Source organism: Parasteatoda tepidariorum, chromosome 4 (genome assembly GCF_043381705.1).
Source record: "Parasteatoda tepidariorum isolate YZ-2023 chromosome 4, CAS_Ptep_4.0, whole genome shotgun sequence".
Lineage (NCBI taxonomy): Eukaryota > Metazoa > Arthropoda > Arachnida > Araneae > Theridiidae > Parasteatoda > Parasteatoda tepidariorum.
In genome coordinates, this window is record NC_092207.1 from 39191455 (window position 1) to 39215936 (window position 24482).

Sequence of the window (24482 nt, forward strand, 5' to 3'; positions counted from 1 at the left end):
TTCAAATACATTGAATTAAAGTGCAGAGAAGACTAAAAGAAATATTTCCTATAAAAATATGTGCGTAATCACTTTTGAATATCTATTGAGTATTTTTCAATAGTGGATCGAACGTATCTTTGAATAAAATAAGAAAAGATCTTAATCCTATTGTGAAATCTTTATCTTATATAATCGAAAAGCTTTCAAAAGGCGTGAATATCTTAGAATAATTTGTTATATGTATTTATTATATGGGAAAATTATGAATGACTTCAAACAAGGAAAATATGCAATCAAAATGCTTTTGACTTAGAAGTTATTTTTTTCCTTTATGCTGCAAAATGTACAAATAATGTAAAGTTTTAGATTTGAAATAATGTAAATTTTAAAGCTATAGAGTATTCCTGACAGCTATAGGATTAAAATTTTTAATTAGAAGAGTATTGTTTCTGACAAAAAAAGAATTCTGCTATTATTTTTCCGTGCTGCAACATTCACAGATTCAGTAACATTGCAATGTATAACTCTTATAACATTGCAATGTATTCACATCATTCTGGATCTATGGAGTATCATAGCTTTGTAAGGTAATTATTTTTCTTAGCTTTATTTTTCACTTATTTTAAATAAAATTTTTGTTTTCAAATCATGTAAAAAAAAATTCGATTTATTGCTTTACTATTATCATAAGTTGTTTGTTTATTTCATTAAAGTTGCCTGTTTCTCTAACATCGATTTTTAATTTGGAACTTTAGTAAGATGCATTTTTTGAAGGAGTAAGATATCATTTCCTTGTTGTGCTTTTTTTCTTGTATTTAGATATTATTTAAGCTGTAGCAGTTTCTTTTCCTCCGGATTTTTATTGCATATCAATTAAAATACAGTGGTGGCATAGATATTTTGAACCATCACAGTGATATTTACTCACAACATTGATATTTTCAAAGAACACAAATGTTATTTATAGTCCTCTGTCTGAACATAGTATTATATAGGTTCCCTGTTATGTGTTATAAAATTAATTTGAATAAAGCATAATTGTTCTTTATAAAGTGATATCATTTAGTAATAATTGGTATTAGTTGTTAGATTGAGTTATTGTTAACTATAATGCAGAAATGTGAATATCATTTAAGTTATCAAATAGGTTTTTCCTGACTATGCTTTAAATCAGTTGTATAAATGTTTCAAAAGATTAATTAAAAGCAATTTATTCACAATAAAGTTTTGGTGCATGCTTATAGAATAGATAGATGTCGAGTGATTGCTTCTAACATTTTGTTTTAATATTATGAAGAAAAAAAGTATATATAAGCGTAGTATTTCAGACTGTAGACTGTAAAATTGCTTTATTAGAATTCATTAAAGTAACAGTTTTTAAAAAAATTGAAAGCAATATGCTTTTATTTGTAGAACTTCTTTATTGATACCCCTTTGAAAAAAATCTCCTCAAATTCTTTTAAGCAGTTGAGGCTTCTTAACTCTTTATAGGAAAAATATTTTTTATTTTTATATTTCTTGAAAATTTAAAAATATAATTGCGTAAGAAAAATTAAAGAAATTAATTTTCTTCGTGCAGTTTATTATTATTATTTTAGAAAATAATAAGTTCCATTATTTCCTACAAAATCAAAATATCTAGGGAAAATTGAATTAGATTTCGTAATAAAACCTACTGGATTAATCTAAACAGGAATGTAAACAATATCAGTTTAAACAAGAGATATTTTAACGTAAACAAAACTTAAAATATATATAACAATGCAATATACTTTAAAATAATCATTGGGCTCATTTCTTTTCCCTTCAAAACTCGCATAACATTAGTTAAACAAAATTACGTCTTTAAGTCAACATTTAATATCTCAACTGTTAAGCTCTTAAAATGGATTGATCAGGTTTTGAAAGCCATTACTTGTTTTTAATTATAGTTTCCATCACCTAATATGTATTTCATTTCAAATTTATTTCAATAAATGTAATAATACTTAAAATTAGAAATATTTATAAATAACTCCATATATTTGTAATTCAAGTCAAATGAAAAACTTAAAAGGCACAACATTGGAAAATAATTAGCATCATCTTTTATTTTCAGTAAATACCTGTCGTTGGAATATAGGAAGAAAGCTATAATTTTCCAAAGGGAATAATAATAAAAATTATTCATAAAAAATATGTAATTGTAAGAAATTGAAATTAAAGGTAAAATTTAATAAATCTTACATAAAATTATATTCCCACAATTCCGTTTTCTTCTTATTGGAAAAAAGAGCAAATAACTTAAAGCTAACACATAAAATAAAATCGGCAAATTGTCACTAATATTAAATTACTGTATTTTACTATAAAACGAAATTATCCATTTGTTGAAAATAAAAACATGTACGAAAAGAAATTATGTATCATAAGATAATAATAAATCCATTTCTTTAACATTTACAACGACAATCTTTTTAAGTTGAATTTAGAAATCCTTCACATTTGTTAAGTATAAATACGTAACATTTNTATTATAATTTAAAACAGCTCATAAAAGATGAGTTGATTGTAACTATTATTGAAATCATCTCATCTTTTTTGCCTAATTCTATTTAAAGAAGTCTTTAGTATCTAACTCATATCATGAATATAAACGCGTCCCAGATTTATTGTATTCAAAGTAATTTGATATGAATAGTAGCTCTCAACTATAAAAAGCATCATGATCTAATGTTGTTGACAGTTTATGTATAGCCTCTAATGTTTTTGGAGGTCAGGTTATGAAGATAAATAAGCTATTATTTAAATTTTTGTTTGCTAATGTTACTATAATTATAAATATTGTCTAAAAACAAATATTGCAAAGGAAACATTATTTTTTTTTCAAAAACGTTTGAAAGATATTAAATAAAAAGAAGATTTGATTGGGAGAAAGTTTTGTGGGACGCTGTTTCTAATTGAAAAAAATTATCAAAAAAAAAGAAATCGAATTTACTTTTTTATAATTCAAAATGAGGAATTTATTTTCTTTTGTTTAAATTTTTGCTATGATTAATTGTGTTTCTGTTTCTTAAATATTTAAACGGATTCAGGTTCATAATATTTTAACGCATTGCAAGGTTAAGAAAAATAAACATAATACTTGATCGGATACAGCGTATGGAAAAAATGCGTAAATATGATATAAAAATTTTAAGGTATTAAAAATAAAATATCTATCAGACAAATATTTTGATTGAATTGCATTTCTTCTTAAAATTAAAAGTATGATTATTCTAATAACATGTATAAATTTTAAGGAAGAACAAACAAGTGACAAAAATTAAGATTCAAATTTCGACATGACAAATTTTGAAAACCTGAATGCTATGTAGTTCACTGGGTTTTTCTAATAATATACAAAACTATTTCAGAATATTTTTAAAAAATTTTGCTTTTTAGCAAAGAAATTTGATTTGATTTTCAAACAAAATAAAATGCAAAATGGAAAATTCGATAATCGTATCATCATTTTGATTCATTTCGATTTTATCATTTTGAGCGAGATAATAAGGAAGGAAGGGGAAATAATATATGTATGCACCTTAATGCAAAATAAAGCTTAGATAAACAAATTATATTAACAAATTTTAATAATAAGTTACTTTAAATTTTAAATTTTTGTTAATTAGATAATCAGCTTTAGATTTGATTTTGTTTAAACGTGGATATAGATTCTTAAATTTACCTAGTATTAATTTTTCAAAGTATCTGCTTCAATATGCGGCTTTTACTCTTTCAATTTCAACGGACTTAGTGAGCCTCTGCTAAGTGTCATGAAATAAATCGTAAACTATATTAAATTTTGTATAGCGGAGTTTCATTCTACATACAAAAAATAAAATTGTTTTGAACCGTTGATTAAAGTACAAAGTATTTTAAAGTTCTATTTTTCTATAAAAGGATAACAATCGTGACCTCTTGTCATCGGAGACAAAGCTGAAGCAAAACTGACTCGTCAAATTTATTACGGCAATTATCTTTTCAACAAATATTTATTGGGAGCTTGTTTCCAAGGATTATAACACTTTCACGCAGACTGGCGAAGAATATTGTCATCATTTGTAAAGAATGATAAAGAACCAGACGGTCTCAGAGAAATAAAAGCAACTTTTGGAACAACGAAAGTTATCTTTTCCGAAGATGATAGGTGATGATAGAGAGAATTCTTTTATTCCGAATCTAAGAAGAAGCGACCGATTACTTCTTTAGAACACTTTTTTCCTTGGTGCCGATGTGGAACAAAGGTCAAACGAAAGGTGTCTGGGAAAAGTAGAAGAAAGTGACTCCTCAACTCATCTCTAGAGGTCCATTGTTGCTCCTTTCAGGTCATCTTTTCTACCTGACGTCACTGGATTGGAGGCGGAAGAAACAAATTTGCTTTTTTAACTCGTTTTCAGTTTTAGTAAAGCGCTAGTTTAGTCCGAGTTCTGTTACTAGAGGATGCTACTAAGGGATCTAACATGATGCTTTCTGTAAGTACACCTTAAATCTCATCATGCCTTATTAATAAGGATAAACTGTTTATGGAAACCATTAAGTGAACTTACGAATTTTCCCATATTATTCTTAAGTTTTTCATTGGATAAGGATTAGTTAGATAAAAAAAATTCATTTCCATTAAAATTTTTGAACGAATTATATAAAATTATTTCAATGTTATTAGTAAAGTTTAGTCCGATTTCTGTTACTAAAGGATGCTACCTAGGAGTTTAACACGATGCTTTCTGTAAGTACACTTTAAATCTCATTATGCCTTATTAATAAGGATAAACTGTTTATGGAAACCATTAAGTAGACTTACAAAGTTTCCCATATTATACTTCAGTTTTTCATTGGATAAGGGTTAGTTAGATAAAAAAAAATTCATTTCCATTAAAATTTTTGAACGAATTATATAAAATTATTTCAATGTTATTAGTAAAGCGCTAGTTTAGTCCGAGTTCTGTTACTAAAGGATGCTACCTAGGAGTTTAACATGATGCTTTCTGTAAGTGCACCTTAAATCTCATTGTGCCTTGTTAATAAGGATAAACCATTCATAGACACTTTTAAAGAATAATAAAGAATGTTAAGAACTTAAGAAATTTTCCATTATATACATTAGATTTTTAATGAGGTAAGGCTAAGTCATATAAAAAAAAATAATATCATTTTATATTTTAAGCAATTTTATAAAAGTTATTTAAAAATAAGTGTATTAAAATGGTGTATTAATTACCTTGATAACCGGCACTATGTCTTTGAAGTTTAACTATCAAAAACTGTATAAAAATATTTATTTTGAATTTGTTTTTTTTTAAGTGTCAATTTATATTTTCTGTTTTTGAGGCATATAGTAAAATTATTAATAGCGAAAGATTAGACTAATATTATTGCATTAATTTAAACTAATTTTGCATGAACTTAAATTTATTAGTTTGTTAATTTGTTTTATGAAAAATCTATAAGTAGGAAGGACATTAATATCAAGTTCTTAATAAATTGCAATAGGAGTTTAAACTTTTACTACTAAAAACTGTACTATTGTAAACTGTATGTACTATAAAACTATTTTGAATTTGTTTATTACAATTGAAACATCAATCCATATTTCCAGCTTTCGAAAAGACTATTGTTGGACTATTAGAGGCAAAAGATTAGAATTTTAGTGCTAAACGAACTCATATTAATTTGCTAATTTATATTATGAGACATTAATATCAGCAGAAAAATTTTGACTTTTTACAGAATTTTATTTTTAAAAATTACATTTGTGGAGAAAAGTCAAATGCACATATTATGCAATATTCTTCCATATTTCATAAAATGCTTTTGAGGTAATTTTTAGAATTTGATTATATTATAGAAAATTTTTTAATGATTCAGTGATGTATATTATTAAGTGTATTGGTTCAGGGCCGTTGGACAAGTATCAGAGATCAGGCTCGAGCCCCAATAGAACGGTGAATGATCAAAATGAATATGATCGTATGATATAAGTTTATGAATTAAAGATATGAGATAGAAGTTTATGTGCCGCGATGACTCAGTGGTTAAGCCACTGAGCTATCATTGGGAAGAACTGGGGTTCGATTCTCAATGTCATCTTGAAATCGAGCCAACTTTAGATCAATGGGTACGTACCAGCTTGTCTGGTAAGTAATGGCAGCCTGTGTGCAATGCTGACCATATTTCCTCAATCATGCCTTTGGTTACAAAATTATGGAGCTTTAACTTCTCTGATCCCTGGAGGGATCCCTAACGGGCTGTTATTGGAACGCTTTATTTTACTAAAAGTATGGGGCAAATAGTATCTATTTCACTTGATTTGTTTAAACTTTGCTTTAAAATAAGTTTGTTTGGTCTTAAATAAATAGATGGCAGCACTATAAATTCCACGTCATAGCACTTGATCAGTTTGAAACATTTGTATCATGCTCATGAAAGGATTTGAAAAATATTTTCGAACAGTTATAAATTTGAGTGTAGTCACTATTGTATTTTTTCCTACATTAGAGGTGATAAGTTTGATTTTCGCATTTTTGTAACACAAATATCATCTTAAAAACTCCTCAGTTGGCTAGATAGTGTCAAATCTTAGGCGTGAATATTTCAATATAGTATTAAATATTTTTTCGGTTGAATAACATATTAATAACTAATTTTTCTTAATTTACACATGAAATAATAACTTTCATTAAAATCATAAAATATGCTACATTTTTTTTTTTTTTGCATCATTCTTTTAAAAGAGTTATTATTAGCGAAATATTAAAATTGGGATATGTCCTCATAAAAGCAAATTCTTCACAGAATTCTTCGTCAAACATAGCGTAAATTTTCTTAAATTTTTAAGAATCTTCAAATTCATAGTATCATAGTAATTACTTATTTTGATAAAATAATCTTACGTCTTGAGATAGTGACAAAATTTATCAATTTTCGAAAAATAATTTGATAATTAAAGTTGATACACTTAAAAATAAAGTGTTCCTAATGCCGAAAAAACAATAAAGTTTTACGTTTAATCTTCTGTAAAAGTTATTAAGTTTATATATTGATTCGTAAGAATCCTGTAAAATTTTGACACATCGAAAAATTTCTTAAATTTCAAATTAAAATAATAACAAATATTAAATCTAAGAAGTCTATCAAATTTTCAACCGAAATTCAACTTCTTTAAAATTTGATTTCTCATTTACTATCCAGCCAATCAATTTCGTTCAAAATTTGTGTTTGACTTCTATTCTTTAAACTGATGTAAAATTTGTATACCTTACAATTCAAATTTTTTCGACTATTATTAAATAAAAAAATGAAAAATAACTAATAATTATTAAAAATTGTTTTTTACATGTAATTATCTTTATTTAAACAAATTCTATAGTTGTGTGCAAAAGTTTTTTGATCCGCTAAAAAAGGTCTCAAAATACTGCAAAATAAGCGAAAAATAAGATTAACATTAAAGGGTACAAATTCGGACCTCTATTTTTACAAAAATAATATGACCGTATTTCTAAAATTGCGGACACCCCTAATATTTTGAAGGTCAGAAATCTAAAGCAGTCGAAAAAAAGTGTGTTTATTCAGAGAAAGTTCGTTTTTATATCTGATTTCGTAAATTAACGTCTGCACTAACTAATTAGCATATTTGAGGTCACCCCTTAAAACCATTACAATTGAGTCTTTTTACATGAAGATCGGATCATGGAATCAAAATTTATTCAGGGTGATTCATTATTTTTCGCTCACTGTATACTATTTTACATATTAGTTTTCTGTTCTCTTTTAGTAAATCGTATTGACTAAATACATAAATCATATTTAATGCATATAGTTTCATAGAAAAGTAATAATTTTTTTCTTATTAATATCCTACTGTTTATTAATTTTAAATTTTCAATAATATTTTTAAAAATATTTACAGAAATTTTCTTTATTTTTGCTATCTGGTATATTCGCTTATCCGGAGCTTGGCATTTCATGACATATGCCAATGAACTGGGGGTGTACTTTAGCAATAAAATTTAGGTTGGACTATTTCAGCTATATTTGGAATGTTAATTAGGCATGTATATAAAGGCACTGCATTTTAAAAGTATGTATGCTAAAGTGTATATTTTCATTAAAATGTATGTGTAAAGTATAAAATTCTATAGGTTCATATAGTCTACGAGATATTGTAAAATAATTAAAATGTATTTTTGAAAAAAAATTATGATCACAAATATTTCCAATTATCATTTAATATTGAAGCTTATTAGCATATACGGTAATTTCATAAAATACAAACTGTTATAAGGATCGATTTAAGCTGCAGCTAAAATCTAAATTGACGATAACTAGCACAAAGTGCATAAAAATAATAAAAGAATTGTTTTGAGTAGGAACGTAAAATATTTTCAAATAATATTACACATGCATACTTATAATATTGTAATTAAATATACTTTACAAGTGTTAATTTAATCATATTATTTGTTTTCGGCCAAGAAATGTAATCATTTTTTAAGTTTCAACTAACTCATCGAATATACAAGCACTGCCTTCAACACAATTAATATTAAGAGATAGCAGAAAATAAACTCACTTGACAATTAGCAAAATCAGCTAATGATAAATTTGTCCTTTTTGAATACGTACTTTTTATAGCACTATTCAAATCAACACTTGTTCTTTTTTAAGTGTTCTAGCTTCATATTGGACTCAAAACCACTGAATTCCATCAGCTTTCACAAAATTCAATAGATTTTCAACACACAAATTTATACCATACTACAAAAGTTTCTGAATATTATGTAAAAAGCAGAAGCTAACAAAGTAGAATGTTTTAAAACCAACCGAAAATGGCGGCAAACGATTTCCGCCGGCAGTGATCGTTTCGATTGGTTATCTGCGCACGTGACAAAAAACAACCAATTTCGCAGCAAAAAGTACTTTCATTAATCGTTACAACACTGAAGCTGTCAAAAATACATCAAAAGTTGCTGCAAAAATTGCAGCTATTTTTTATAGTGTAGATAAACACCTATATTTCCTTTCGAAGTTAAAAAAAATTCATAAATAATTAATAAATCGAAATTAATTAACACTTCACTTTCATACGGACAACTGAACAGTTAGCGCTATAATTATTTGTTATAATTATTAGTCGTTGCCTTTCCTGGTGCTTTCACATTATCGTAATAATAAAGACGCATGGAGTTTAAGTCATCGGTAAAAAATATTACAATTCTCAGTATTATACGCTTATTCGGATATCAATATATTAAAATAAATAATTTTCTTAATAATTTTTTATTTTGGTATAAAATTTATTTTTTTAATTCCAATTACCGTTTTTATATGGCATTACACCATTTAAATTTAAGCAGACACAATTCAAAAGAGCAACTGTAATCAAAATTATACAAGTGATTTCAGAAAGTTCTCGAAATACTAGTTCGATGACGTCACCCCAAAATGCTATATGAGTTTATTTTATTTTTGTGTACCAGACATAATGAATTAGACATATACTATTATTAGTAAACTTACAATAAACTTTCAATAAATCTCCTTTTTGATTAATTAAATAACTTGAAAAGTAAGCTAATAAACATCAATGATAATACCTTTAATAACTCAATAATATTTTGATTAATTTTTAAAAAAAAGAAGAAAAAAAAACATCCCTCCAACTTGTATCAACAATGCTTACTTGTTTGAAAAAACTCTTTTTCTAACATCCCCTTCAAACAAACTTTTAAAAAAAATTTGGAACGAATTTAAGCATGGGGTCGAAAATTTTTCGTTGTATCAAATTCAAATTTCGGGATCATACTTCACGCGGTTCGAGAATTATAATTGCGACACACGAACATTATCCATTATTATAGATACTAAATAATATTTATAATTTAATTTAAAATTGAAAGTATTTTGTCACAATAATTACTATGCTGTTTGGTAGTTAATATGGTAATTTTGTAACGGTATTTTTGATCATAGCGGAAAAATCATTTATTTGATTAAATTTACTTTTTTGTATTTTTACTAAATGTAATAAGAGCTTTAATTGTGAAAACCAGAATTTCTGATAAACAGCTACCATACTAAAGAATGAATTACCAAGAGAATGGTCTGATTTTATTACCAAGATTATGGTTTTGTTACCAGAAATGCCATTACCATGCAAGCAAGGTAATTTTATTAAAATTTGTTTCTTTGTGTACAATTGCAACTATAATTGTTTTGTTTCTTTTGTGGTAAAACTTCATGTATACCAGATCTCGCAAGACTACTATACAATTGAAAGATTTTCGAAAAATGCTATTTTCAGAACAGGGATTTCCTAACTTTTCCTCTAATTTGTGTTTGCAAGAATGTAAAATACGAATGTACTAGACTAATAGTTAAAATGCTTCTGATAACTTTGCTCTAGCTAGTTTATTTTACAAAAATTTAAATAATTTCCTATATAAATGAAAAAAAAAATATAATAGTTTCGTTACTTTCTGCAACACTGCCCTTCGATGCGACTTTTGTTATTCTTCCATCAACATTAAGTTTTAATATTTGAAAAAAAATTTCATTAATTTCGAGTAAAGATTAAGTACTAGTATTAAATGGTTTTGTTACTTTTTGAAACATTATATTTTGTAGGTTTTTTTTGTTATTCTTTGGTCATTAATAATTTTTAATATTTGAAGATAAAATTAATTAAATTGAAGTGAAGATCAAATTAAAAAAAGTATTAAATATATTGCTACTTTTTGCAACATTGCATTGTGAAATTTCTATTGTTGTTCTTTGGTGATTATAAAATTTTAATATTTAAATTTAAAATTAAGTAAATTAGAGTAAAGATTTAGTAAAAAAGAATATCTAGCAGTTTCGTTACTTTTAACAACACTTCTATTTGAAGCTTCTTTTGTTTGTTATTCTTCGGTCATCATTCATCTTCAATGTTTGAAGATCTTAAAATTTTTTGTCAGACTTCTTTTCTGCACAAAAACAATTGTTATTCCAACAAAAGTTTATTTTAAAAGAATACATTAACTTTTTTTTTCCATTTAGGTCAGAAACATAGCATTGTTGTAATACGTTAATATCAATGAAACCGTCGACGCTACAATGCTTCTTTTTCCGCACGAATTCCTCGGAAAAATGGAGAAATTTAAGTCATATGTCTATTATAAATAGTGTTTTAGACAACTGAATAACTTGTTACGAGAGCAATAATTACAATTTGTGGTTTAATGTTTTCAAAACGCTTTCCGAAGCCAAAACCATTGAGTTGTATTTCAATTGTTTTACGAATTTGAAGATAAAAGTTGTTATCCCGTAAAAAAAGAAAAATTGTAAATCACTTGTTTGTTATCGTTTTTATATTTTCATTCATTGGTTTATTTCCTTTTGTTATTACTTACGTGCATTATCCTTGCTACTTAAATTAGAATTATGCGTTATGTTTTTTAATCATAAATAATATGTAAGAAATTATTAGAATGTAGCATTTTTGCTTCCGTTTTTCATTGGTTGATTAAAAAACAGTGATGTTACTAAAATGCTGAGAAAATTTTCTTTAACTTGATTTTAAGTCAATTACATTTTTGCGCAGAATCATGGTTTTCATACATGAAAAAAACCTTGGTAAAAAATCTTACTGTATGGAAAGAAAAAAATATGTAATTCTGGTATTGGAACCAAAATATGCTGTATTTAAACCATGCATTTGATAATTTTTCTATTCATATATATAAAGAACGTTTTACTGGAAATTCTGATTTGCCATATTACGGTTCTTATAACCACATATTTAGTAAAAATGCTAAAGTGAAAAGTAAATTTTATGAAATAAATCGATTTTCCATGCCATGCCATCGCTTTCCATATCATGATACAATTATCAAATTTTATCACATTTACCAAATTTTCACGTACATCATAAAGAGATATTTTACTGTTAATTTTACCAAAATCATTACCAATGGGCTTTGGTATAAATTAACGACCTTTTTGTGTTCCTATAGCGATAGGAACTTAAATAATTTAAGAACGGTAAATTTTACCATATTCGGGTAGTTTGGACCATACTTGTTTTCTCAGTGCACATACTTTTATAATTACCGTTTTCATTTAAATTTGGCATATTTTTTATAGCATACTATAAACTTATACTAATTTTGAAAATTTTCGATAAAATGTATAGTAATTTAAATAACAACATTCTACTGCATTAATGGAAATTTACTTTTATCTTTTTCAGTTTGTTGGAAATTTCTATATTTATTATTATTGTAAATAGAGGTTTTAATTGATATACATGAAAAAATATACATTAAATTTCATACTGCTATGCCTTAGAATGCTTAGAAAGTTTAAGCAATGTAATAACTAATACACTTTTAAGATTCAAAGTATCTTAGTATATATAATAAAAATCATCAAATTACTTATTCAGTGAATCTAAAGAATATTTTTCCCATTTTAGGATTTTTTCCGTTAGAATTACTTTTGAGTAAGCAAAGAGTTCATAGAATTAATTGTATTACAAAGAGTTTAACGCAATTTTCTCAAACTCATATTTTTTTACTTGAGATATAAGCATAACGGTCACCCAAACTTTAACCAGTCTTAGTGGATTGATTTTGCCTTACAAACAGTTGTTTGAATTACAATCTAACATAAAAAATTGCGGAAATTTTTAACTCCCATTTTAAAATGGACAAAAATTTCGAACAAAAAACTCCAATAAGTTATAGCTTAATTAATATCCAGATTGAAACTAATCAAAATGCAATTAAATGCAATAGTATAATAAATTATTGTTTTTGACCTATACTTCTGTCAACCGTGTTTTTGAACTAAATTATTGTTTTTGAGACGTATGAAACCAAAAGAAATTCTCATTAGTTTTCAGAAAAAGCCTTTTGTAGTTAAAAATTGAGTATCATCCAACTCAATAATTTTTGAGTAAAAAAATCCTATAGATATCCTTTTACTATAAAAAAATCAATAGTATGAGAAACCATTAAAATAAAATTATGGAAGCAACAAATTCATATTCATATTAGTTATTTCCTTACTATTTTAAATCATAGACTATTTTAAAATAAAATTAAAATATTCAAAGTACTTATCAGTAAATAAGAAATTTTTATGTAGAGAAGAAAAATGTCTGATAGAAGACAAAAACACGCTTTAATTTTAAAGCGCTTTTCTACAAGTTCCCAGCAATGATAAAGATAGGAACCCATTTTCGGCCAAAGTTGCTGAAATTCATTCTCTCAAAAAAATACTTTTTTAGTAACTCTGTGATGTATATTTTCCTCAAATTTAATTTTTTTTTCCATTTTCAAGGGTTTTGAAGACATGTATAAAATATTAGTAATTCAATTGGAGTAAACACTTTCTATTGAGAAATTTTCAAACAACGCTAATTTGAAAATGTGACTTGAAATGGTTGTTACTAAATTCGAATTTTTGAAAATGTTGAGATTAGTTATATATCCTTATGATGGATTAAAGGTGCAAGTTATGTAATTATAATAAAGATAAAACAAATGTCATAAAAAACTAGTGTTTAGATGATGATTTGTCCATTGATTTGGCCGATATTGCATTTACGCATCATTTTGTTTCTTAAATAAAATATTATTTTTATTGCACAAAATGTGTTTTTTATGTTTGTGTCGTAATGGATGTAATTTAAGCATATTGCAATAAAAATAATGCCACATTTTATGAAATTTCTTACGTTAGGAAATTTCTTATAAAAATGAATTGATCTAAATTGGGTTAAAAATGTGCTGAAAATTAAAATCACATTTAGACCCAAATTTATTTATGGCCAGGAAAAGGAAGAAATACAAAATATGAAAATTAAAATAAATGCATTTTAGCAAATTATTGTTAATATCTACCTTAAAAAAAGAATTTGATCGCTTCTGTATTAATATTTATTACGTTAATTCTTTATCTCTACTTATTATTTAATCGCGAGTTTTTCAAAAAATTAAACATTTTTAATTACAAAATATTACAATGCAATAACGGTTTTAATTTAAAATTCGATTCATTTTTTAATATCAAAATAAAACACTCTAAGATATCTCCATTTCAAGGAAATTTTTAAATAGATATTATTAATTGTCAAGCATGTATAAAAATATAATTTATGTTAATTTCCAGGATGTACTCTAATCTAAATCAAATTATTTGCTATTGAAAGCTCTTCCTTATTCAAGAATTACTGAAATAAACAGTTTCCTTTGCAGCGTGTAAACAAAAAACCATCACATTCATACGAAACTGAGCATAAACAATAGTTCACCTTTGATTCAATTTTGATTAGACTATCAAAAGTTATTCTTAACCTCTGAGCAAAGATGCGTGAGCACAGATAGATGAGAAATTAGGAAGTGCATAATATCATCTCTTCTATTAAAGAACGGGGAAAGTAATTTTGTGTTTTAAATAAAATTGAACATAACCTTGTAGACCTAGTAGCCCACTTATTTAATTGAAAAGGCGTCTGCCTAATTGAAAATATTTTAATCATTGGATAAAAATATTCTAAAGAGGTTAAAGGAGGATTAAAAATGGAAGAATATGTCTGTAAACATAGAAACAAAGCTTTTCCAATTACAAATAAATACCATATATTGGCAATAATAATTCCGACTGTAACAAAACTTGTACTTCTTTATGCCATTAAAATTTTCCGAACCAGCATTTCTTTTACGCCTGTGAAATTTTAAGAAACAACAAATCTGATATATTGTAATTTTTACAGTAATATTTATTGTAAAATCACTGCAGTTAATTAGTTATTACAATAAATTAACACTAAACATACCAACACTTAATATATACCTGTTTCTACCATAGCCGGTAAAATAACCGGGCTTTACGTTTCTTAATTGAATGTAGGAAGTATGGATGTTAGGAAGGAAATAAACTAAAAAAACTTTATTATAATTAAACAAAATTGTATAATGCCAATTTTTGTGTATTACAAACACAAAGAATAAGAATTTTTTATTTATTGTTCAAAGCACTTTTTACATATACAGGGTGTTTCCATTGTACATTTTCCTCAAAAATATTTCTTCTAATTATTATTAATACTATAATTCTTATAATTATTCTCATAATTGCAGGAATATATAAGAATTATAATTCTTATAAATATTCTTATAATTAATATTTCTTCTAAGAACTTGCCCTGTCTTGATTGTTTCGACATTTTTGGGGGTAAAAACTAATAGTTAGTTAGATATGAAGTAAAACTCCAGTAAAATCCATAATCCCATTTTCCATTGTACATTTTCCTCAAAAATATTTCTTCTAATTATTATTATTTCTATAATTCTTATAATTATTCTCATAATTACAAGAATATATAAGAATTATAATTCTTGTAAATATTCTTATAATAAATATTTCTTCTAAGAACTTGCCCTGTCTTGATTGTTTCGACATTCTTCGGGGTAAAAATTAATAGTTAGTTAGATATGAAGTAAAGCTATTAAAATAAAATATAAGCTACTGAGCATTCACATTTAGTTTTTGTCACTTTTTCTTACACAAAAATGCCAAACTGAAAATTTATGTACTTTCTTGAAATTCGAATTCACAGTTATTCTGGTTGAGCTAACTACGCAACAGTCTTTGCAGAAATGTGCAACTAATCGAATGCAATACGTTGAACACGCATGACATCGTAGTTTCTGATCCGATAACCTTATAAGGCAATAAATTTATATCCCGGTCAAATGACCGGTAGTGGGAGAAATAGGCATACGACAAGAATTTTTCGAAGCAAACAAATTACAAAAAAAAAATAATGATAATAGAATATTGACTGTATATAATTGTTAGAAAAAGTCATGAAGTCAAACGTGCAAAAACGATAAGATGAGAAGTGTATTTTCGATGCAAAAGTTCTTAAACGGTCATTTGACCGGCTATGGTATGTTTAGTGTTAAACGGAATAAAATTTTACTGCAAAATGGGATTATATAGTAAAATTAATTGTACGCCTGATGCTGTTTCTTTTTACCATAATTTGTTCCGGAATTTTTTTTGCAGAGTAATAGCTTTTTTTAAGATAAAATTTCATAAACAGCATTAAAAAAATAGTTTCAGAACTTTATTTCAATAACATTTTCTATGAATTCTTAGAAATATATAGCTTATCGTAATCAAAATCAAATAAATGCTACTTTAAATAAGAAAAAAAACTTTAATAATTATGATTTTGAGATTACCTGTGGGCAACATTTCGGAAGTTAAGGACATCTGGTATTGTTCGTGACCTTGGCTTAGAGAAAACGCTTAGTATTTCCGGTTATAATGATTCACATGTTTATTTGTCCTTCGACAAGTAAAAGTAAGATGAATCAGGTATTAATTTAATAGAAGAATTAGTTTTAGAATGTTATTTTGGAATGAACATTTATTAATTTAAGTGTGTGTTTAAGAATTGATTCTTAGCGTCAAAACTATTCATCATTATTTTTTTTTCTTACTTTGCAGAAATTTCTTTTTTTCCTTCTTTATGTTTCTTCTCTTCTAATTAAAAATATTTTTTAATGAATTAGTTTTTTTTTTTTTTTTTTTTTTTTGAAAAAAAATGACTGCACGCATGGTAGAATATATTGCCTATCAAGTTAATTTGTTCAACTTAAAAATTTAGCTTCTTTGAAATTAATGGTATTACCTATGGCTTTGCTTGTTAGGCTATTTCTTTCAACTTGAAAATTCACTTTCTTAACATTTCGTATTTAACATTAGAAAAGAATACAATAATTCCAATTAATCGTAACAGGAAATTGTTTAGTTTTTTTTTAATATTTTTGGCTGCACTTTCATATTAAATTTTATAATCACTGTATTAATTTATTTGATATTCTTTTGTTAATGTTTGATATAGTTTTGTTTTGTTGAGTTAAATTCATATACATTTAATCACTATATCAATTTAAGTGTTAAATTGATATTCCTTTTTTCACTATATCAATTTAAGTGTTAAGCTAATATTCTTTTGAAAACTATATAACTCTAATAGTTTTTTACTTTAGGTTTCATAAAATTCTAAAACACTCAATCAATTGCAGTAAACTGCTTCAAAACTGCTGTTTATAAAACTACATATTTATTACTACAGAAAAATTTTAAATTTTTTAATACTTTTGGTTGAAATTTTATATTACATTCTTTTAATCACTTATTACATTATTATTTATTATTACATTCGTTTAATCACTATATCAATTCCACAAATTTGGTTGTTATTTCATGAATTTTGTTTTACCGTGCCAGTGATAGATGAACAATTATTTAAGAAATGGCAGGGGCACCAATTTATAAAATTTTCTGGATTAAGTTAATTATTTTTTATACAGATGAATTAAATATGGCAGCTTTTTTTGTACAACAATAGTCATATACGAACAAACTTTAAGCTAAAATTTTACTTTATTTGGTTATTCAAGTTATTTACAGTGTTGTAAGGGACTCATACGTATCGCTTAATCAGAGACATATAACTTTTTTTTAAGTATATCATAAAAAGACAATTAAAATAAAATTAATAGATTGATTTTAAGTATAAATTTCATAAAATAAAAATTGATGATCAGCAATTGATGGATTTTTGATGAACAACATTTGAAACAAAACGGAGCAAAATGTCTGATAAACCGTAATTATTGCAGTAATAATTACCGTAAAATCACTGGATCACTCTAATTTAAATATTATTAAAACTTATGCATAATATTTTAAGGTAAAAATGGTTTTTACGGTAAAAGGGATTTCACGGATGATGCACTCAAGTGCACTTTATATCGTAATTTAGTTCGAAATGTATTACATTGTATGCATATTATTTCAAAATCGCACTCATATGCGTTTAAAATAAAAAACAAACAATATAATAATTTTTAGCATGAAGTTAAAATTTTATCTCATTCACTGAGGTAGTGTTGTTTTCAGGGAAAACGAGATTTGCAAAGAAAATTGTTATGGTAGGGTGTTAGTATTTGTTGAAATAACTATCAAATCAAAACTTCATTGTGTAGTTAGAACTTCATTATATCTTAACTTCATTATCACCCTTTGAAATTAAGTTTGTTAAATCGATTAATTTTAAAACAATAAATTAATTAAATATTGTATAGAACGGAGTATTTTAATAAAATAGTTTACTTTTTATTCTTAAAATCATAAGAAGCTCTGATATCAGCATTTTCAATGTCTCTTAAATTACTATTTTTTCATGAAGGAAGTTAAACTTTGTTTTTAAATATGGCAATTTTAGAAACAATTTTAGTTCAAAAACATTTCATGCATTTTATTTCAAAAAATGCAAGAAGAATTAAATAAATTTAATAAATGTTTGATAACTTGGATAAATTGAAAAGATTTTAGTATTTTCTGGTTTGATGTTTAATTTGAAAGGGAATTGGAATTAAACTACGATTTTTATTAAATATCGTTAAGTGACGTTGCATATAATCAATTAAAATTAGTGTTGAAAATTAGGGTTATTCTACACGGAGAAAGAATTCTAGCAAAATTACTGTATTGCATGTCATTTTTGTAAAGCAGTCCATAATTTTGGTTAATAAATTTAAGTATTTAAACCATTCATATAGTAATTATCCTGTTCATATGACATTGGTTTACCGGAAAATCTGGTTTTCAAAATTATAGTTCTTATTACCCCACATTTAATAAAAAATACAAAACTGTAAAGTAAATTTAGCCAAATAAATGGTTTTCAGTGCCGTACACGAAGTTATCATGATAAAATTACCAAATTTAACTTTTACCAAAAATATATCAGATATTATAAAACTATATTTTTTGTTAATATTACCAAAATCGTTACCAAAGAGCCCCGGTAAAAATTACTGAGTTCTTCTCATGTTCCCATAGAGCCAGAAAAACGGTAAATTTTACCGTATTTTGGTAGTTTAGGCAATATTTATTTAAGCAGTGTAGATTTTCACTGCTTTAAAACGAAGAAGGTTGGTTCAGAAGGTTGTTAGAAACATTTTGAACTATACTTCTTTTTGAAGCCTTTTTCTATCTTGTTATTTCAAGTTATATTTGCACAATTATATGTTCTTAAGTTTGTTAAAGAATACTACTGCACAAATTTTAATTAAAAAAATGAACAAACAAGACTATCAGCACAAAGTAAAAACTCTCTTTTGTGTTTTTTGAGAGTCATATATCTTTATCCCTCCCGCTTATGAACTCTCTATGAAATTTTGCTTTTCATATAATATTAAATTATTATTAAATATTTTATACAGGAGACTGAGATTTTTCATTGCTGTAGCTTTGTTCCTCAGCTAAAGCAAATTTTTTTTATAAAACCTAAACATATTAAATTTAAAAATATTCTGCTCTCTGCTTGTTTCATAAACTCCCCCAAAGATTTATTTTTTCGGCTCTTATTCCGGCCCTTATTTTTAAATTTCTTTATTGATCCAAATCCCTTTTATCTGCAACCACTTCTAAAAGAGCATTTTTCCTTCATTATAACAAATTTATTGAAATTTGCTGACAGTGATTGATAAATATGTTTACTAAAATACCAAATAGTTATACTGTATGGTGCATAGTTTTCATAGTATTAAGAATAAAATTTCTTTTCTGACGCTGTTCTTTAAGCATTAATGATTTTTTGTTTATTTTAAAAACATGTTTAACATTTTTTTGCGAAAGAGTGTATGTGACAAACGTGCAAAAATGAATGCTTCATTTATTTCTTAAATCTCAGCTTTCTATTTTGCATTCATTTCAGTTGAATAATTTTCGGTTATACACAATACACAACAAAGAAAGTAATAATTTAAAAAAAGACACCGAAATTTATTTTTGGAAAGCAATACATGCAGTTTCAGCAGTTTAAAGAATGTAAAAGAAGTGGATACTAAGCAAATTTACTATGAAATTTCAAGTTTATGCAATGTTGTTATTTACAATTCATTTTTACGTAATTACTTAATAAAATATTATTAATAGTATTAAACGAAAATTAAAAATCACTCTTCAAGCTCAAATAAGTAATAAAAGAAGATGATATTACACAAAAATAAAAGCCAATATGTTGACAGCGTGATAGTTTTCTGCTAAAGGCAACTGCACATATCTGTAACTTTTTTGTTTATTGAGCAACAGGTCAAATGATTTACTGTTCTGTGATTGCCCATATGGGGTCACTTTGCTAGATTTATGTTATTGTATGAAACATATGTATTTTAATGAAAAAATTTCTTTTTTTTTCTTACAGCACCCAGTATTACTGGGTTTCCTTTGGTCACTCCTGCTCCAAGCATTGAGAGGCCAAGCTCAGATAAGCAACCAAGAAAACAAAGTCTATGCTTATTCATATCACTTCCAGCATAATGGAACCACTAACTCCAAAGATATTTTAAGATCAGTACTGGGAACTGATCCAGAACTTGGTTTTGACAACGATGATAAAAGTATTATCAAAACTTTCTCAAGTCCTAATATTCGTGGATTTTTCACTAAAGGCATTCTACCAGGAGGTCCCATCAACAGTGGATTTGGTGGCAATTTCAGATCAAATTTTAATTCCAATCCAGCAATAGAAAACATCAAAAATGTAATTCAATCAAGTCTTCAACCACCTTCTAGCAACATAGCTCGAGGGATATTACCCCCTATTTCACCAGACATAAGAAATGAATTCCCTGGGGATTTTAATAACGTGAATGATATTGGACTCAACTACCAACCACAAGATGACTTTCCCAAAATTCCACCTCCACCACCTCCTCCTATTTTACAGAATCAAAATAATTATCCACAAATTCAACCGGTCGTGACAATCCCCTCTTTAGGTCAGAATAATTTTCCAGATATTCCACCGCCACCACCTATACCTTCATTAAATGTAAATTTGCCACAAAATGTTCCAAATAACAATAATGGTTTGAACAAAATCGAAAATTTTGAGCGCGACACTCCTGATGGTGGTAAAATTGTTGGGCAGGTTGAAACATTTTCTTACAATCCTCCGCTCGTCTCCAATCGCAACTCTAACTACCAAGAAAACGCAGAAGGTTTCAGACGCAAAGAAAACTTCGTTAACAATAACCAGCAGGTTACTGGGCATCGCACGCAATCATATTTCCGCCAACAATTCAGAACTGTAACGCCAAATATAGATTCAAACAGTTTATTCCAAAACAACCGAGTCAATAATCGTGATAGTGATAATTCTAATAACAACGATAACCAATGGTGGAACGCTCTTAACGTATTAGGCGGTAAAAACAATAATAATATTAACAACAATCATAACAATAATCAAAACCAAGGCAACAATTACAATAATAATAATGGTAATGGACAAAACTTTGGGCAACATGTTGATCAAAATATAAATCAAATACGAAATAATATAAACAAAGAAATAAATAGAGCATTTGGTAGCAGAATTAGTAATTCGAATAACCGACAAAATTTTGCTCGGAATAACAATGATTTCAAACCGAATACAAACATTGAATTTAATGAGCGTAATAATAACCAAAATCCAACTCTAAGCCAAATTCATAAAAATCAGCCGCAGATCAATATACCTTTCAATAACAACGCTGTTACTAGGGTTTTCAATCGACGTGCTAATGATGGTGGCTACCAGAACAACCAACGTCAGAATAATGTTTTAAATAACCGACAGCAGAATAATGCTAACTACATAAGTAACCAAGGTCCCAACAATATCTTAAACAATCATCCACAAAATAATGTCAATTATCGAAACAACCCTGGTAACAATAATTTTAATAACAACCAACCAAATTTAAACAATCAGTTTAATAATGACGATACAACAAGAAGAGTGTTGGGTTTAATTAATGAAGTAAGTTCACGTTTAACAAACAATCCAGAGAAATTTTCAAACGACATTGGAGTGACGTGGGATGACGTAATTCAACCGAAAAATTTCAACCATGATTGGAGTCGGCGTCAGTCTTTTGGAACAGGCAGACCTTTTTCCAATGGCCATTCAGGACCATTAAATAATATCGATCCAAAACCAATCGAAGTAATAAAAACGTCAATTGAAGCATTGGCGGGAAATAGAGATATTCCAGTGCCCCCAATTCCCGAAATTGGTAATCAAGACGGCAATTACAGAAATGTTGGTGGAGGCGGAAACGAAAAGTTTTTTAATGTTAACAAAGTTGTTGAAGGTCCCAATTCCTTTAGTCAAAATCATCACCGTGGATTCGAACGGAATTTCCATGTGAACTCTAACAATGGTTTTCAGCGGACCAATCAATGGTCCACCAACGTGGTACGAAGATTGGATGCCCAAAGCACTAGGGATGATTTCAGTAAAGATTTCATTGATGTTTTTAGAGAAGACTATTGATTCTATGACAGAATAATACTTAATCATTGAACAAGGAAACATATTTTTTTAATGGAAAAAGGTAATATTTGTAATTACCATGAAGTGCAATAAAATATTTCATTGCATACTCAATTGCCAAGCATTTATACATGCGATATTTAAAAGAATATTGGTTTGGTTATCAAAGTCTTGTTTCAGTCTACAAACAATTCAATGAATAATCATATTCTACTAATAACAGCATATCATATGTTAATTATCTTTCATAATGATTATTCTCATTTTCACCAGCTAAGTGGAATATCAAAAAGAAAAGTCTGTTAAGTTATTGATCCGATTACAAAATATGTGAATAAAAATATAAAATAAATTTTTAAAGCATTACATGAGTTTAATATAACTTAGTTATTGAAAATGATATGTTCTGATTTCATAGACTGGTTTTTCTTACTGAAATCATTTAAAGTTTGATATTTTAAAAATGAACTCACGTTTCAAAAATGTCAAATAATAATCTGAATCTTCAAATACTTTTTAATTTAGGAGGATATAAAATACAGAATCAATTCAAAATAATTGGAATTCGTGATGTTCGTGATGATTCGTCTATTTGTTTGTTTGAATGTCTAAAATGTTTTTTAGAATTTAAAATATAACAAAATATAAGAGTGAAAATTAAAATATTAGTTGAAATGATTTATTAGTTGCTCCTGGAAAGCATTTCTACAAATCATTGTTACACGCTGAGTGGTCCGAATTTCAATACCATTCATAATAATTCTCGAAAAAGGGTGGTAAACAATTTAAAATTATGTGCAAAAATATATGAAAAAAATTAAGGAAAATTAGCTGAAAAAACTTGCAAATATTTTAAATTTTTAAAAATTCCATTCCCTATTTCACATTTCATATTTTCCAAAATGGTAGAAAATATTGTAAGATTTCGACAATCTCTTAAAACTATTAATAATTATATGTCTCTGGAAAATTTTGATAACTTAATATTTGTGAATATTAAATTTCAAATTGTAAAACAAATTTAAAATGTTGAATAATTAATTCATACAATAGTATTGTATTATTAATGTAATTTATCATTACGCATTTAGGTGCAGAAAGTTGAAATTTTTGTGTTTATCAATGTTCGAAACAGTCTAACTAAAAATATGTAAAATGTAGGTAATATAAAGATTCAGAGGGCAACAGCATTAGATATGATATAATAATAAAGATGTATACTTAAGAAGCAGTGATTAATACTGACTTATAGTTTATTTCGAAATTTAAATTGATAACTTGGACAAAAACTATATTTTGCCAAAAGTTATTTACATGGACCAATTAAATTTTATTTCTAAGATAAAAATTTTATATGAATTATTACTTACACTTTTTTTGAGAACTGTAAATAAAGGTAATTTTATATTTTTAAAATGCAATGGCCAAACAGTATAATTAATGTCCATTTTAAAAATGTTATTTGTTCTTATTAGAGTGATATTTTATTTATTTTGTGTAATTTGTGTTATGAGAGAAAAAATATAGCATCTGATGTATTTTTTTTATCATATCTGTAAATTGTAAATTAGATTATTGTATAGACATTCAAATTGTGAATTAAAATTAAAATGTTTTACAGTCAGATTGTATAAATATCACAATTTGAAATTTATTCATAATTGTGGGTTTTGCGGTATGTTCGGAAAAAGGGATTATGTAAAGCAAACATGTTTGGTGTTGGCTACTGGTCTATGAAACAAATCATAATTATCATAAGAAACTGTTTATTGTGTATTATAAAAAGGTTTTTTCTTAATATAAACTGATGTGTCAAATAAAGATATTATTGTTTGATTGTTTTCTTAATGCACTTCTTAATACAGGTATTTTCCATTTCTTTCCTATTGTTATAAATTTCACTACCTAATTACATTGCTAGAGATGTAAAATATAAAGTTTATTAATGTATGTTTAGCATTTTCCAATTTTCCCTTTGATATTTTCCAATAGAAAGTCTTAAGTAGTCTCTAAATCTTAACGTATCCTTAATGTGATCTGAACTTTAATAATTACAAATTTATTCATTATTTATTCAAAA

The 24482-nt window shown here is 26.5% G+C and overlaps 1 protein-coding gene across 2 annotated transcripts; it reads left to right on the plus strand.

The window, feature by feature from the left end:
* The first annotated feature begins 4134 nt into the window (after window positions 1-4134).
* LOC107437581 (myb-like protein D) lies at window positions 4135-24243 on the plus strand. 2 transcript variants are annotated; one of them, XM_016049637.3, is made up of 2 exons: window positions 4135-4478; window positions 20282-24243. In XM_016049637.3, the coding sequence occupies exons 1-2, from the start codon at window positions 4467-4469 to the stop codon at window positions 22400-22402; spliced, it is 2133 nt and encodes a 710-aa protein (XP_015905123.2). In that variant the 5' UTR covers window positions 4135-4466; the 3' UTR covers window positions 22403-24243. The 2 variants fall into 2 exon arrangements, with proteins under 2 accessions (XP_015905123.2, XP_071035798.1); XM_071179697.1 differs by lacking the exon at window positions 4135-4478 and adding an exon at window positions 4913-4993.
* Window positions 24244-24482: the final 239 nt, after the last annotated feature.